Raw genomic sequence first — 17,260 nt, forward strand, 5'->3', positions numbered from 1 at the left:
ACAATTTTATCAATCAGGCCATCAAGTCATCTTTCTCAGACAAAGACATAGCAGAGGGGCTCATAGTTTATCTACCTTTTGAATCGGTATCTGATCAATGGGGCTGAGAGTGACCCTCTAGAGAAATTATCTCTGCTCAGATGACTCCTATCATCTGACTATCTTGGACTATCTAGACAATAAGGGATCTATCCAAGCTTGAATTGGTTGATTGGTCCTTTGTCCTTCAAGAGAACTAAAATGATATTACCTTAGAATCAAATAACAGTGTGTGTGACTTTAATCAGATGAATTCAAGCTCAGAATGCTCTGCCACAATTACAAGTACAAATAGTACTTGTAAATTTTGGTGGCAGATTCTGACTTTGCATATCACATGTTTCTTCTGAGCTACTTCAATTCTGCTTTGTGCAGCAGGACTCTTAGGAAAAGCTTTTGTAAAATGGGAAAATGAAATCAAATGAGAAAAAAAGCAGTTGCTTAAGCAAATTAATAAACTATGTCTCAATATATTTTTTTTATAAAATCCTCAATCTTTTTCCCCCAAAAGGCTGGAGTTCTTGATTATGAAACATTTTCCAGGAGTTTAGAAGGTCTGGAGGGTTGGATTTTAGAAGCAGAAGAAGTACTAAAAGGACAGGACCCCAATAATTCATCTGACCTCTCAACAATTCAGGACAGGATGGAAGAACTGAAAGTAAGTATTAGGAAAGTCATTCCTATTCTTCTGTATCATAGGACAAATTATATTATCATGAATAAGTGAATGAGAAAGCATTTTTTCATTAATTACTATATGCTAAGCATTGAGATCTAAATAAAAAAAGTAAGACAGTGCCTTCTCTTAAAAAATTGGCAGTATATGAATAAGTTATTTTGACTATTATAAATATCCAAATGTACTATCAAGGACATATGAAGAATGATGCTGTCTTCATCATAAAGAAGGAATTGTTAAATAGAAGTTGTATAGAATAATTTTACATATATACCTATTTGTGTCTAATGGTAGCTATTTCTAGGACTGAGTAGGGGGAAGGGAAGAAAACATTTCCATGATAATTTTGTTGCAAATTCAAAAGCATTAGCAAATTTTACATAGTAGATTTTCAGTTTCACATGCAATCATATTTTTATTGCATCATGTTATGAAAAGCTTTGTTTTATTCCATAAATTAAGAAAAATTTTTAAAGAAACTGGTAATTACAAATGGGAACGCATATAAGAGTTCAGATACTGTACAGATATAATTGTTTGGAAGTCCTCAGAGTGCCTCAGCTGAGTGTATGGAAAGGTCCAGTGTTCCTTATGGCACCTGAAAAAGTCAAATGACAGTGAATGAGTGTCTGAAAAATGCAGAAATAGAATAAATAATAAGGACCAAGGATCTTAGCATATAGTGACTGGACAAATAGTAGTTCTTAAACAAATACCATGTTGCTGAGTCTACTTTGTGGGTTGGGGGAAGAGTGTGGATCTAAGTTTTAAAAAAAAGCAACAAATATTTATTAAGCACCTACTATATTTAAAGTACTGTGCTAGAAAAAGAAAAACAATACCTGCCCACAAGGGACTTGAAATCTTGTGAGATAAGACAGTATACAGAAGAAAACTGAAAAGGAGAAGACTTGGCCCAAGAACATGGAGGAGAAGGCAAAAAGTTAAAAAAAAAAAGTGTGCTATCAGATAAATAAAAGACATCCAAAATGAGCACAAAAGAAGGGAAATAAGGAACTATCTGAGATATTAAGCCTTGCATGGTTGTTTTTGTTTTTCAGTCATTTTTTTCCCAGATGTGTCCAACTTTTTGTGATCCCATGACCAAGTAGGATTTATACCAGGAATGAAAGGGCTGGTTCAATATTAGGAAAACTATTAGTATAATTGATCATATCAATAACCAAATTAACAAAAATTATATGATTATATCAATAGATGCAGAAAAAGCATTTGATAAAATCCAACATCCATTCCTATTAAAAACACTTGAGAGTACAGGAATAAATTAACTTTTCCTTAAAATAATCAGTAGCATCTATGTAAGACCATCAGTAAGCATCATATGTAATGGGGATAAACTGGAACCACTCCCAATAAGATCAGGAGTGAAACAAGGTTGCCCACTATCACCCTTGCTATTTAATATTGTATTAGAAATGCTAGCTTCTTCAACTTTTTGTGATCCCCATTTGTGGTTTTCTTAGCATAAACACTGGAGTGATTTTCTTTTTCCTTCTCCAGGTCATTTCACACATGAAGAAAATGAGACAGACAAGATTAAATGGCTTACTCAGGGGCACACCCATTAGTAAATGTCTGAGGCAGAATTGAAACTCAAGATGAGTCTTTCTGACTTTAGACCCAGCACTTCATCACTATGCCAATTCACTGTTCTCTTAACCCTATCCCTCTCCTTAAATATAGATGTTTAGGGTTTTACCCTCTAATTGGAGAGACAGCAAGGTTGATTCAGTCTTAAAAGATGATGAGATTTCCCAGTGAAGAAGACCTGGAGAGATCTCTGCTCCCACCATCAAGAAGGAATCAACTTCCCTTGCTCTCACCTCCCTCCCTAGCAGATCCTAGATCCTTATGCCATCTAATACCATCTAATTGCTCAAGAACAATTTCACAAATGAGAAAACATATCACTTAAAGATGACAGCAAAACTCCAAAAATTAATAGATTCATCTTTCCTCTACGTGTTGGAAAAGAACTAACAAAATTTCAATTAAAAAGAAATCCTTAAATAAGATATGACATTTATTCTGTTAGTCAGTGGAGCTATTTCTCATATAGCAAAGGTATATTAAAATGATGAAGTCAATATTGTCATGTATAAATTGTCTGAACCTGCAAAAACAATCTTTAATCATTAGTTCATTTTCATCTTTAACCTGACATTTATGAATTTTTTTTTTTTGGAAATCAATATATCTTTAGTGTCTTATCTTTCCCCTATATTCCTGAAATGCTGTTATCATGTGATCTAAAATTTGACAAAAGGTTTGCACAGGCAAAGAATGAGGAGAATGATTAATCCATACATCTAATAATAAATAACTAATTGTATACTTAGACTGCTACTACTCTTACTACTTCAATTTCACTGTCCACAGTGCTAAGTAGATGTTTTGCTGTTTTATTTCAGGGACAGATGTTGAAATTCAGCAGCATGGCTCCAGACTTGGATCGTCTAAATGAACTGGGCTATAGGTTACCACTAAATGATAAGGAAATCAAAAGGATGCAAAATTTGAATAGACACTGGTCTTTAATTTCTTCTCAGACTACGGAAAGATTCAGGTACAAAAGCTCAGAAATTTGAAATCAAGTAAAGTTACATTTATTTATTTTTAAGTTCTGAAGATATATAAAATTTCTTTTTTTATATAATCCTGCCATAATTTGTAAGACAATGTGGGACATTAGAATTGAGTAAAACACAAATTCATTTCTATATGAATTGAGTATTAAATATTGATATCCTTTTAAAAATTAAGATCATATTCTTTTTGTACAGCAAAATAATGGTTTGGTCATGTATACTTATTGTGTATCTAATTTATATTTTAATATATTTAACATCTACTAGTCATCCTGCCATCTGGGGGAGGGGGTAGGGGGTAAGAGGTGAAAAATTGGAACAAGAGGTTTGGCAATTGTTAATGCTGTAAAGTTACCCATACATATAACCTGTAAATAAAAGGCTATTAAATAAATTTAAATAAATAAATAAATATCCACAGAAAGTTGATGAAAGCCCATATAACAAAGTATAGGACAGGGGCCAGGGCACTGGGCTTGGAGTCAAGGAAATCTTGATTCAAATCCCAATTGATACTTAACAACCATTGTAATTTCCAGTGTGAAACATTGGAAAAGTTGGAAATGTCTTTGAGCCTCAGTTTCCCATTAATAAAATTAAGTGGTTGGGAAAAAAAATTAAGATCATATTAAAATGGTGAATTAAAAATTTAGTGCATTTTCATTTGCCTAATATATACAAAATTATTATTTTAGACTACATATATTAGTAGAGGATAGCACAAAATGTATCTTTATGACATTGCAAACATGATAATAATCTTATTATTGTTAATGACAGAGAACTTTAAAGACTTTATTTTGATAAAATATATTTTCTGACCTTATTTTTAATTTTTTTTTTATTTCTTACCCTTTGTTTTTTCAGTAAGTTACAATCATTCCTTTTGCAACATCAAACCTTCTTGGAAAAATGTGAGACATGGATGGAATTCCTTGTTCAAACAGAACAGAAGTTGGCTGTAGAGATTTCAGGCAATTATCAACGTCTTTTAGAGCAGCAGAGGGCACATGAGGTAGGTAATGGTATTAGAATTTTGAAGAAATTTGAGCTGTTTAAAAAGGGTATATAAATCTAGTATAACACAAGGGGTATTGCACTTGAAGAACAATATTGAAAAATCTAGTAATTATTGCTTATTTTATCATCCTAGCCCCTTTTCCTAAGCTTATTTTTATATTTTAATTAATAAAATATTTATCAGATCCTGCCTCTTCAGCTGACTGTACATATATGATGTAATATATATTTCAGTATTTGAGCATCTTATGACTTTCATTGATGTGTATACTTTGACTGATATGAATTATAGTCCAGAGTAAGTAATCTATGATTTTCTTTTATTGTTACTACCAGCACCACCACAAACAATAACAACATGACTATTATCAAGTTATCAACCTTCTGGCAATAAATCCCTCTAAACTTTAACCAGCCTAACTTTCAGAAGACAATATGGCACCAGATCAACTATTCTTCTTGGTCAGAAATGCCAGAGCTTAAACACTTTTAAAACCCAAGATTAGTATGTGAGGTAGAACTTTAGCAAAGGATTGTAGATAATAATGGGAATTGTTTGTAAGAATTCCTATATAAACTATGAGTTCAAATAGTAACTTAGACACTTACTAGCTTTGTGACCCTGGGAAAGTCATAAAAACTCTTGTTTGCCTTAGTTTCCCGAGTTATAAAATGAGGATCCAACAACAATACTATATGATGACCAATTCTGATGGACTTGGCCATCCTCAGCAATGAGATCAACCAAATCATTTCCAATAGAGCAGTAATGAACTAAACCAGCTACATCCAGCGAAAGAACTCTGGGAGATGACTAAAAACCATTACATTGAATTCCCAATCCCTATATTTTTGCCCACCTGCATTTTTGATTTCCTTCACAGGCTAATTGTACAATATTTCAGAGTCTGATTCTTTTTGTACAGCAAAATAACGGTTTGGTCATGTATACTTATTATGTATCTAATTTATATTTTAATATATTTAACATCTACTGGTTATCCTGCCATCTGGGGAGGTGGTGGGGGGAAAGAGGGGAAAAATTGGAACAAGAGGTTTGGCAATTGTCAATGCTATAAAGTTACCCATACATATAACCTGTAAATAAAAGGCTATTAAATAAAATAAATAAATAAAATAAAATAAAATGAGGATAATAATAGTATCTACATTTTCAGGAGTTTGTGAGGATCAAATGAGTTAATACTTGTAACATCACTTAACATAGTGCCTGGTATATACATAAATGCTTATTCTTTTCACTTTCCCTAATCCATAACATATTGGGCAATTTGTGAATTGTTTAATAAAGCTAATAAAATAAATAAATAATTAGAGTTAGATGTGTCATTAAAGATGATTTTGAGCTCCTTTTTATTACAATTGAAAAAACCAAGGCACAAAAGAGGTAAACAGTTATTGATTAATTGTAGATTAAAGAGAAAGAGAGAGAGAGGATAGGGAGGGAGAGAGAAGGAAAGGAAGAGAGAGGGAGGGAGAAAAGAAGGGGAGGGAGAGGGGGGGAGGGATAGAGAAGGAGAGAAGGCAGGAGGGAGGGAGAGAGAGAGAAAGAAAGGGAAGGTGGGAGGGAGGGAGAGAGATTGAGAGAGAAACAGAGAGACAATATTATTCTTGGAGATGTGTGTATACATATACACACATTTCTATATTGGTATTATATCATTATCTTCTATTATTTGGTAGAAGAATTTGAACATCTAATATTTTCTTTCATATGGATCTTAGACACAAAAACTATAGAAAATGTTGCAAATCAGTTACATATATCTATAGTGATTTTATTTAAAATAGATTTAATTTTTACTGAATATCAAGGATATGATTTTTTTCAGCTAGAAATAATTCTCATGACTTTTCTTATCTAAAACTTCAGCATTTCCAAATGCATATATTATCAATTATCTTCTTTTATACTTTATCAATTACCATGTAAATTAAACAAAAATATATGTCTGAAAAATTATGGTAGATTTGGGTTTTTCCCGTGGAAATTATCAAGTTAGAGATTCTGAAGCATATTTTTGCCATTATTCTCATTTTTATATGTTTATTTTCGTGACAGTTGTTTCAAGCAGAGATGTTCAGTCGTCAACAGATTTTGCATTCAATCATTATTGATGGGCAGCACCTTCTAGAACAAGGTCAAGTGGATGACAGGTAGGATTTTGAGTACTTGTAAGGAAAGTTGTTAGTGAATTAACATAATATAACATAAAATGTTATGCTTTTCTCTTAGATTTTTTTTACCTTCATTCTCTTTCCCATCATTATGAAGTTTGAACTATTGTCAGAATATTTTTTCTTCTGCAAAGAAAATGTCACTCATTCACCTAATGAGAAATAAACAACAGCTCCGTATTTCATCCTGAATAAATTCAAGATTTATAATCTTATACTATTTTATTTTTCTAGACTTGTCTTATATTACCATTCCCTACCCACAACAGCTTCTATTCACTGAATGCATGCATCATTTATCTCCCAAATATCATTCTTTATCTGTTCTCTGTTCCTGCCTTCTAAACCATCCCCACCCTATTCCCAACCTCTCCTAATATTCTTCCTCCACTTAACCTGTTGAATTCCTATCTGGAGAGGAAGACCACTAAAAGGAAATCTGGGTTCAAAACAATTTGGTTCTGGTTTTGCCATTTATTACTTGGTGAAGCTGTTCAAACTCTTTGGACCTCGATTTTCTCATCTGTATAATGAAAATTTGATAGTTATCTTTCCTTTCAGTTTCAAATCTATGACCTTCTTTTCAAGGTCTTCTATAGCATTAACATTGGGATCCATCCAATGTTAATGTACTTCTAGTCTAGACAGACCCATAGAATAAAGAAACAAATTCTGTGGTCATACAAGTTTAATTCATATACTTTTCTATATCCTCTGGTATCTAAAGACCTTTTGAATTATGGCTTTACAATCACTTCATAAGTATTTATTAAATGCTCACTCTGCTCTAGAAAGTATGCTAGACACTGCTCATTAAAAGACAAACAAGAAACAGTCTTGTGATCAACGAACTTATATTCTAATACATGGTTTCTTAGCTGACAATTCCAATTCACTCACTGTTCTTGGCACTAGTATCCTCACTAGAGAACTGGGATGGGAGGTAGGAAGGCGAGTTTAGATCAGCACTTCAAACACTTACTAATTGTGTGATCCTGGTCAATTTACTTGACCTCTACCTGCCTCAGTTTCTTCAGCTATAAAATGAGGATAGTGGTAGCTTTTATCTCTCTGGACTGTTGTGAAACTCAAATAAAATGACATTTGTAAAAAGCACTCTTTGATTCATAAGACATTTAATAAATATTTTCTCTTTCACTCTTTCACTTCTTTCTCTCCTTTCCTTCTTTCCCTCCTTTACTTTCTTCTTTTTTCCATAAATTCTTAACCTCATAATTATTCCTTATTCACCCTTCCTTTCCTTCCCATATTTCATGAATATATGTCTGTTTGGTTATATTTCTTGTCTTGCATGCATTCATACCCTTTTCTCTATTCACATAATCTTTCTCCTGACTTAGAAACTCAATGCTTCTTTCATGGACTATTATTATGATAGCCTCTTAAATGGTGCCCTGTCTTCACTCTATCCTCCTTTCCAATCGATTCTATACACAATTTCCAAGATAATCTTCCTAAAAGAAAAATCTATGTCACTAAAACAAACAAAAAACTCTTTTGGGTTCTGGATAAAATATAAATTAATCAGCCTGGCATTTAAAATGTTTTATCATCTGATTCAAAGCTACCTTCTTAGGATGCTTTTTATCTGCTCCCTATTTACTGTCCTACACACTCAATATTCTATTCTTCTCTTCCATATATCTCCACCAACTGTCCTTATACCTTCAATGGACTCCTTCATGAAATCTTTTTCCTCTTTGTCTTTTTTAGGCTCTTTTTTCTGTTCATGTACTGCACACTCTGAACAGACTTCTCTGCTCCCACATGGTTAATATTGATTTCTCCTCAAAATAACCTTTCTTTTACTTAACTATGGACTGAATGTAACCATCCAGTAGAATTTAAACTCCTTGGGACTAAGAACTGGTTTTCATGTTCTATGCTTCAGCATCCAGCAAAATGCTTTGTGCACAATAGGCATATTTCTTTGATTGAATTATTGTTTTAAAATTATATTTGTGCCTTATTTGCCTGTGTATTTCTTGAAGTCAATAATTGTCTTAGCTATATTTAGCATCTTCCCCACAACTAATGAAACCTATTGAACTTATAAGATATGTGATGAGTGAGTATTGATTTAATAAATTATGGTTAGCTACTGTCCTAGTAGATAGAGTACTGGGCCTAGAGTCAGGGTGATTCAGCTTCCTGAGTATAAATCTGGCCTCAGACATTTAACTAGCTATATGACTCTGGACAAGTCACTTAACCCTGTTTGCATCAATATTCTCATTTGTCAAGCGATCTGGAGACAGAAATGGCAAAGTACTCCAATATCTTTGCCAAGAAAACTCAAGAAAGTGTCCTAAAGAATCAGACATGACTGAAAAATTATTAAATAATAAAATGATAAATTGATTAATGAACTATAGTAAAGCCTTATTTATTTAAAATATTTAGAAGACAATTTAAATATTGAAATGCTCAGATTATAAAACATGATATTTTATACTATGTATGTATAGAATGTTTGAAAATTTTGTATTGATGATTAGTTGTTTTCAGTTGTGTCCAATTCTACATGACGATCGGAGTTTTCTTGGCAAAGATACAGGAGTGGTTTGCTGTTTCTGTTTCCAGCTCATTTTACAGAAGAGGAAAATGAGGCAAAGAGGGCTAAGTGATTTTCACAGGGTCCTATGACTATAGAGAAGATGCTCCTGAAATCAACAGGAAATGTGATTTCTGAAGTCAATTTTTATACTTCTTAAGAGAATAATGTCTGTTTCTGAGGTTGGATTTGAACTTGTCTTCCTGACTCCAGGTCTAGCACTCTGGCCATCGTACTTACATAGCTGCCCATTTAAAACTAGATCACCAACGTATTACTGATTCTTAAACAGTGTGATGTAGTGAATAGATAGAATGAGTTTTACAGAGCTTTAGCAATGTTGTTTAATACATATTTCTGAAATACTTTTTATTATTCTCCTGAGAAGTATAAACATTGACCACTGAAATTATGATTGCTTTATTGATTTATATAGTAAAGTATCTTTGTAGAAAAGGTAGGGGCAGCTAGATGATGCAGTAGGTAGATCACCGACCCTAGAGTTAGGAGAAACTAAATTCAAATCCTGCCTCAGATATCTAATACTTACTAGCTGGGAAACTCACTTAACTGCAATTGCCTCACCAAATAATAATTTAATAATAATAATGAGGACAGGCAAACTTATATCTGACCAAATTAGCAAAAGATGAATTGATTCAGTTCCATTATTACTTGTATTTTCCAAATAGTCTTATTTATTAGAATGTCGTTAAAATTATACATAAGATCATAGGATCATGAAATAGAGATGAAAGTGACCTAAGGGACCTTATAGACAATAGTTAGTTGCTTTCTGTTTTGTTATAGACCTATGGCTTTTGTTGACACATATGAATATTTTTCTTTTGTGAGTATTATTATAATTTTAACTAATAGCTAAATATTATACATGAAATATTTTGACAACAAATGACAAGTTTTAATTTAGTGCTTCTATATTTACGGAAAATAATTGAACACAACAGAGTTGAAATAATAGTAATTAAGCAAACAAACACAATAATAGTTGATGAGTTTTCTTAAGCTATCTGGAAAACTGGTAGTTGAGGGAAAAAAGTATTGTTGTTCATTTGTTTTCTTGGTAAAGATACTAGGATGGTGTGCCATTTCTCTACCTCATTTTTTAAATTTGGAAAATGGAGGCAAACAGATTTAAATGATTTTGTCAGGGTCACATGGCTGATAAGTGTCAAAAACCAGATTGAACAAGTTCCTTTCTGATTCCAAATCTAGTGCTGTATCAACTGTGCCACTTAGCTTCCCTGAGGGAGTAAACAGATTTAACTAAAAATTGGGAAAGTAGATGTAATTGAAGATTCTGAGGATGAATTTGTATACAATTATGTTATTATGTCTATTCTTATACTAGTACTAGTATTAATTTATTTTTATTTTTTAAAGTATGAAAACAACAAAAAACAGACATAGAGGATAATTTTGGACACGCTTTGGAGGAGAAATGGAAAAGAAATTAAATTTAAAATATGTGTTCAGTTATAAAAAGATATAAAAATATAGATATTTTCCTCCCCCTGCCTTCCTCTCTTTCCTCTTCCTCCTTTTTTCCTCATCCTCCCTTCCCCTTTTCCCCCAAAGACACTGTCATTAAGAACATATGGTGGAATAAAGCACAGGTATTCAAACTGTCTCATTAATATAACTTGTGAAAATGCTATCTTTAGAAGCAGAAATCAAAGAGAATTTGGTAATGGGAAAAATACCCTGATCCAAAAAATTAGGTTAAATGAAAGAAAGTTCAGTATAGTTTCTGGGAAGGATAATTATAAAATAATTCTAAAATAGCATGTAATTAATATTTATTTAATTTATATAATTATAAAATAACAATGTATTTAAGATAGATAATATTAATAATGTAGCAAAGTTTTTTTTCCCCCAAAGGCAAAATCAGAGCAGAATGAAATAAAGGTAAGGATATGTAAATTAGAATTAGACATGTAAAGAAACTCATTTTGCTAGTCACAATATAAGACCATGGCCCCACAAATTGAGTGATATTGGGAAATTCATATCACTAAAGATTAGAATTACAGTTCTGAAGAAGTAAAAACTGAAGGAAAACTTCACAGTGTCTTTGAAAATATTGAGATTTCTTAGGCAAAGAATGATAATAAAATATTTTTTTTTATTTCTCTGAGATAATGTAGAATGAATCTGAAATGTAGAATGAGAGATTTCCATTAGGTAGAGAAAAGAATTGGCTGAGAATTTGGTTTGTCAGATTTTGAGATAGATAACTAAAAGAGATTATAGAGTATTATTCTCTATTTTTTAAAAATAATTTTTCATTTAAAATTATTTAAGAATGATCCTGTCTAATATCAAGAGATAGACTATATGTCCCCTCAAATTCTATGCTAGAGGGGCAGCTAGATGGTACAATGGAACCCTAGTCAGGAGGACCTGAATTCAAATATAGCCTCAGAAATTTAACACATACTAGCTATGTAACCCTAGGCAAGTTACTTAATCTCAATTGTCTCAACAACGACATAAACAAAAGACCTCTATTCGATTCATTAAGTCTGCAAAATCTTAGCTGGTTAGAAAAGTATATATGTATTGACCATGTTTTTCATAGTGTGGTTTCTCTCTCAATAGGGATGAATTCAATCTGAAATTGACACTCCTTAGTAACCAGTGGCAAGGAGTCATTCGCAGGGCTCAACAGAGAAGAGGGATCATTGACAGTCAGATTCGACAGTGGCAACGCTATCGGGAGATGGCTGAGAAACTTCGGAAGTGGTTGGTCGAAGTGTCCTATCAACCTGTGAGTGGACTAGGAAGTGTCCCTATGCCATTACAGCAAGCTAGGACCCTCTTTGATGAAGTTCAGGTAGGCTAAAAATGTTTTTCCTCTTTAACCCTTCTTATTCTCTTCCCTTCTTCGCCTTACTTTTGTAGTATTCCAGAGTGATTTTCTATTTAAGAAAGTTATAGTTCTTCATTGTCCAATATTGTAATGAAAACAAAAGATTTCTTAAATTTCTGCTAGTAAAGAACTATCCAGTTCTTTAGGTCTTCTCACGTTCTCTTTACAGCATCCTCATTTGCATATGTCTAATGCCTCCTTTGGTTGTATACAACTTGGTTGACAAAAAGTCAACAAAAGCAGATGCTTTCTAAATAATGACTGAATTGAATTGAAATGGTTCCTTGATTGTACAAAGTTTAGCCTAATAACGATAAAGATCAGTTAAAATAATAACCTTTCCTCTAGACTACTTTCATATGCCAAGACATTATCCTCAATTCAGAATGGCACTACCAGATTATAAACACAGGAAAAGTTCATGGTGACTATGTTTTCCACTTAAAATTAAGATGTTTTATTTAAATATTACAAAAAAGGTAAAAGTGGCCATAGTTTGTGATATCCCTCAGCTTTCTTCCTATCCTAACCCTTGTTTTCACCCAAATAAGAAAATATTTCAATTCACTATCAACTACAAAAATATGTTAATATCTGTTCTACACAATGTCCTATAGGAAGTGATGGGAAAATTCCAGGATAAATGGGACATGGTATCTGTATTCAAGGATCTCACATAAATAACTTCATGCATGTTGGTCAGATTTCTTTACCATTAAAATTCAAAGTTCTACCCATACAAAATAATCTTTTTCTTACTATGAATTTAGAACCTCTTATAAAAGAATAAAAGTGAAATATTGAAAATCTTTTCAGGTCAAAGAAAAAGTTCTTCTTAGGCAACAAGGGAGTTATATTTTGACAGTGGAGGCTGGCAAGCAGCTACTACTTTCTGCTGACAGTGGGGCTGAGGCAGCCCTACAAGCTGAACTTATGGAAATCCAGGAGAGATGGAAATCAGCCAGCATTTGCCTTGAAGAACAGAAGAAAAAACTTGGCTTCCTTTTGAAAGTAAGTTGAGTTGATCATTTAGAGAGGAAGAAAGAGCTTGAATTTTTAGGTTTTAGAGAGCCTTTATAATGTGCCATTTTCCTATTACTACATGAATAAGACAACTGGAGAGAAAGCATAGTGTTAATGGACAGAGATCTTATCTTGGAAACAGGAAGAACAAAAAGAGAGACAGAGAGAGAGACAGAAAGAGAGACAGAGAGAAGAGAGACAGAGAGAGAGAGAGAGAGAGAGAGATATTATAGATTTTATATAAATAATGCCTTTACCATTTGTAAATTCTTTTGAGGGCAGGTTTTATTTTTGCCACTTTTGTGTGTATACTTATTTAGCACATAATATGCATTTAATAAATGCTTGTTGATGGATTGATTCAAGCCTTTGACAGTGGTTATTCCCTAAATTTAAATACTATCCTTCCTCACCTCTACCTACTAGCTTCCCTGACTTTCTCTGAAGTTCATTTCAAATTCCACCTGTAGGAAAAATTCCAAATATATAGTAAGGCTTCTGGGTTTTTGTCCTTTTGAGACCACTTTCCACTTATTATTATATTATATTAATATATTACTATATTATATATAATATGTATATTGTTATATATAATATACATGTTACATATATCCGTCTATATATACCTAGAGTATATATATGTATGAATAGAGACAGACCAATAAATACTTATTTGCATATATCCTCTCCTTAGAGTGTAAGCTTATTGAGGATCAGGTCAGTGTTATTTAGCAACAAACATGTATTCAGTACTTATTCCATTCTAGGAACTGTGCTAAATACTGGGAATACAAAGAAAGACCAAGGAGCTCATTGTATAATAGGAAAGACATCATGCAAGCAACTATGTACAAAAAAAGATAAATGTGTGTGTGTGTGTGTGTGTGTGTGTGTGTGTGTGTTAAATTTGAGATAATCTTCAGGGGAAGGCACTAGAATTTTAAAAAGATTGGAAATGGTTTCCTGCAGAAGTTGGACTTTTGTCTGAGATCTAAATTTTTCATTTTCGGGAGTTGAACACAGAATTATCTGTCCTGTACTGCATCTGTGTTCTAGTGGCATATCCTTTCACAATGCTCTTGTTCATAATCTTAATATGCATTTTAAGAAATATAGTAAGCTTCAGAGAATTTTTTTCAAACTAATTTTAGAAGAATTATGAGGCAATTTTGTTTTAATTCTTCTTAACTTCAAATTCCCAAATTATGCAGCTTTCTCTGCCTTCTGTTTAGGATTGGGAAAAATGTGAAAAAGGAATAGCTGATTCCCTGGAGAAACTGAGAACATTCAAAAAAAAACTTGCCCAGCCATTGCCAGATCACCATGATGAACTACATGCAGAGCAAATGCGTTGCAAGGTAACCTTTAAACTTTCTCCTTTAATAATGAAATTGAAAGCATAATAAATATCTCATATTTAAGAATTCCCTTAGGGCTTATCAAGTACTTCCCTCACAAGATCATAAGATAGGTGGTACAAACATTACTTTTATCATTTTACAAATAAGGAAACCGGGACCCACAGAAGTTAAATAACTTGCCCAGCATCCCACAGGTAGTAAGTACCAGTCTGAATTTCAGCCCATTTTTCTTGATTCCCATTCAAAGGATTTTTTCATTATTTGCTTCTTTGTATTTTTCCCAACCAGAGTGTGCCTTCACTGCCACTTTCCCCTTCTCTCCCCTCACATTGAGAAAAAATCCTAAACTCCTCAACATTTCAGGCCAGTCTTACATAGTTGCCATCCTCATTTTCTTTTATAACCCCAAATGCAATATTGGTATAGCTGAAGCAAGCACCTTGCTTCTAATAATAAATATAAATCCATACATTTACCTGCAGATATAAACAAGTTGTTGATTATGTTACATAAAGTGAGATTATTTTAGGGAAAATCAAAAATATCTGAATTATGTAACTGATGAAATTATGCCCCTCCTGTGCCTATAGAATACAAATGTGAATCTTAAGCATTCATACAGATGTATATTTAAACTCAGCACATGAGCATAAAAGGAGAATTGTAAACATAACTAAATTCTAACTTCTTATTATACAAAAACCAGGTTTAAAAAATGTATCATCTAGTCAGCCTTAATCATTAACATACTAGGGAACTGCCAGACCAAGAAATTCTACAGACAACTGCCTTCTAAGGAATACACCCTGCTTCCTGGTTCCTATTAGCTGACTTGTAGAAACCTAATAGCTGATCTCATATATAGTACATTTATTAAGAGCTTTTAAAGGGAGATGGCATTTTCAAGCTCCTAAGGCTAAAACTTTAACAGATTACAATCAGTACCTTAAATTGTACTTGGAAACAAATCAGTGGCTAATATAGTCTACTTCCTAAATAATGTGTTCCTGAAGTTACCATCACTGAGAAGTCATTCCTAAATTAGTAGATACACATCTTAGTGGGAAGGAAGAAAACATTCATTTACTCTAAGTGGCTATTGTGTTCCAGGAACTAACTATCTATGTGTATATATATATATATATATATATATATATATATATATATATATATATAACACACACACACACACACACACACACACACACACACACATATATATATATATATATATATATATATATATATATATATATCATCTCATTTGGTCCTTAAAGCAATCCTGTGAAATACATGCTATTATTTTCCCCATTTTATAGTTGAGGAAACTAAGAAGAGAAATGATTTGTCCAGGGTCACACAGTTAATAAATGTGTGAGATTGGTTTTGAACTCTTTCTTGATTGCCAATCTCCAGGGCCAATGTTCTCTCCTCTATGCCAATTCGGGACCTAGAATAGAATGTAATAATTCATACTTCCTTTTAATCTAATGCTGTTATTTGGCAAACTAACTACTGAGGTAGGAAGTGACTGGTTAAGTGGTAGTTCTACACACCAGTGGTAAAAAAAAATTAAAAAAATATGTTTTTTAGGGGAAAAATTTTATGTTTATGAAAGTTGTTGATGTGATTCAGCTCTAATAAGTCCGAACGTATTGTCTTGCAAATAGCAGATTCAGTAAATGTTTATAAAATCAAATTGAATCCAGTTTCCTAATCTCCCTTCTCTTTGCTCCAGACAGCAAGAGATTTTCATAAATGGGTTCCGTAATGTTTTAAAGTTGAAAACCCTATTATTCAGGTAATCAGCTGGTGGAGCAAATAGAGTGATATTGGAGTCAGGAAGACCTAGGTTCAAATGTAGCTTCAGATGCTGTATGATCCTGAGTAATTCACTTCTTAGCTTCAGTTTTTTCATCTTTAAATAGAAATAATAATGGCACCTACCTTTTGGCCATGCTTTAAGGATCAAATGAGATATCTTATAAAGAGAATTGCAATCCTTAAGCATCAGTATAAATGTTATTGCTGTTCTTGAGCAGGAACTGAAATTTGAAACATAGGATAGCTAAGAGTTTAGACAGATAACTGTTTTTGAAGCCAAAATATTTATTTTACTTAAATTATTTAATGAAAACATGTGATGTAAATTCCTTCATAAGCTAAATTTAACCTCTCAGTACTCATAGAAACATTCTTAAAGACTTATTTAAATAGTTCTAAGATATTATATTCTAAAAATATTAAAAGAGAACTGAAATTCTAACATGCTTCTACAGTTTATTACACTAAACTTTTATATACCTATTAAGAAAACTTAATAAAAGCAAGTTCACCACAGTGTATAGGGTATATATTAATCCCAAATTCCTCCTATTGATTAATTAGAAAAATTTAGTAAAACTATTCCATCTAGTAAAAATTCATTTTTATCCTTTAATACAATTGAAAACTTTTTCATATATTATGTCTCAGTATAAAAAAGTTTAAAGCTACTTAAAGACATTATATGATCTCCTTTAAATGCATAACTGATAACTATAGGTGGAATTCTGCTGACTTGAAAATGAAAAAAATCCTCAAGTGATGGGAAGATTTTTTTTTTAAAATCAGGATAATGCAATTTACTCCACTTTGGTGATTCTGTAATTCTTCAGACTTTGAAATAGAGAGAAAGGAAAGGTGTCTGATTGGTTTCATTTTCAAGATGAAATTAGCTTTCCTTAAAGTATCTAATGGTAATACTGTAACTTGGAGAATTTGGTGCCTGAGCCAACTACTGTTGCTCTAAGACATGATTCTCCATCAGTGTTAGAAACAAAAGTAACCATCTTATCCCTTAGATACAATTGAAAG

General features: G+C 32.5%; 1 protein-coding gene across 22 annotated transcripts in view; it reads left to right on the top strand.

Annotated features, from left to right (window-relative positions):
* The window catches only part of SYNE1 (spectrin repeat containing nuclear envelope protein 1), a 567,155-nt gene that overhangs the window by 480,879 nt on the left and 69,016 nt on the right, over positions 1 to 17,260 (top strand). For all 22 annotated transcript variants that reach the window (XM_031937596.1, XM_031937595.1, XM_031937611.1 and 19 more), the window contains 7 exons: positions 551 to 697; positions 3,154 to 3,308; positions 4,198 to 4,345; positions 6,434 to 6,528; positions 11,750 to 11,984; positions 12,837 to 13,031; positions 14,276 to 14,401. In XM_031937596.1, the coding sequence (XP_031793456.1) occupies positions 551 to 697; positions 3,154 to 3,308; positions 4,198 to 4,345; positions 6,434 to 6,528; positions 11,750 to 11,984; positions 12,837 to 13,031; positions 14,276 to 14,401 (1,101 nt within the window). The remainder of the gene's footprint in view (positions 1 to 550; positions 698 to 3,153; positions 3,309 to 4,197; positions 4,346 to 6,433; positions 6,529 to 11,749; positions 11,985 to 12,836; positions 13,032 to 14,275; positions 14,402 to 17,260) is intronic.

This window comes from Sarcophilus harrisii, chromosome 4, assembly GCF_902635505.1.
Source record: "Sarcophilus harrisii chromosome 4, mSarHar1.11, whole genome shotgun sequence".
NCBI lineage: Eukaryota > Metazoa > Chordata > Mammalia > Dasyuromorphia > Dasyuridae > Sarcophilus > Sarcophilus harrisii.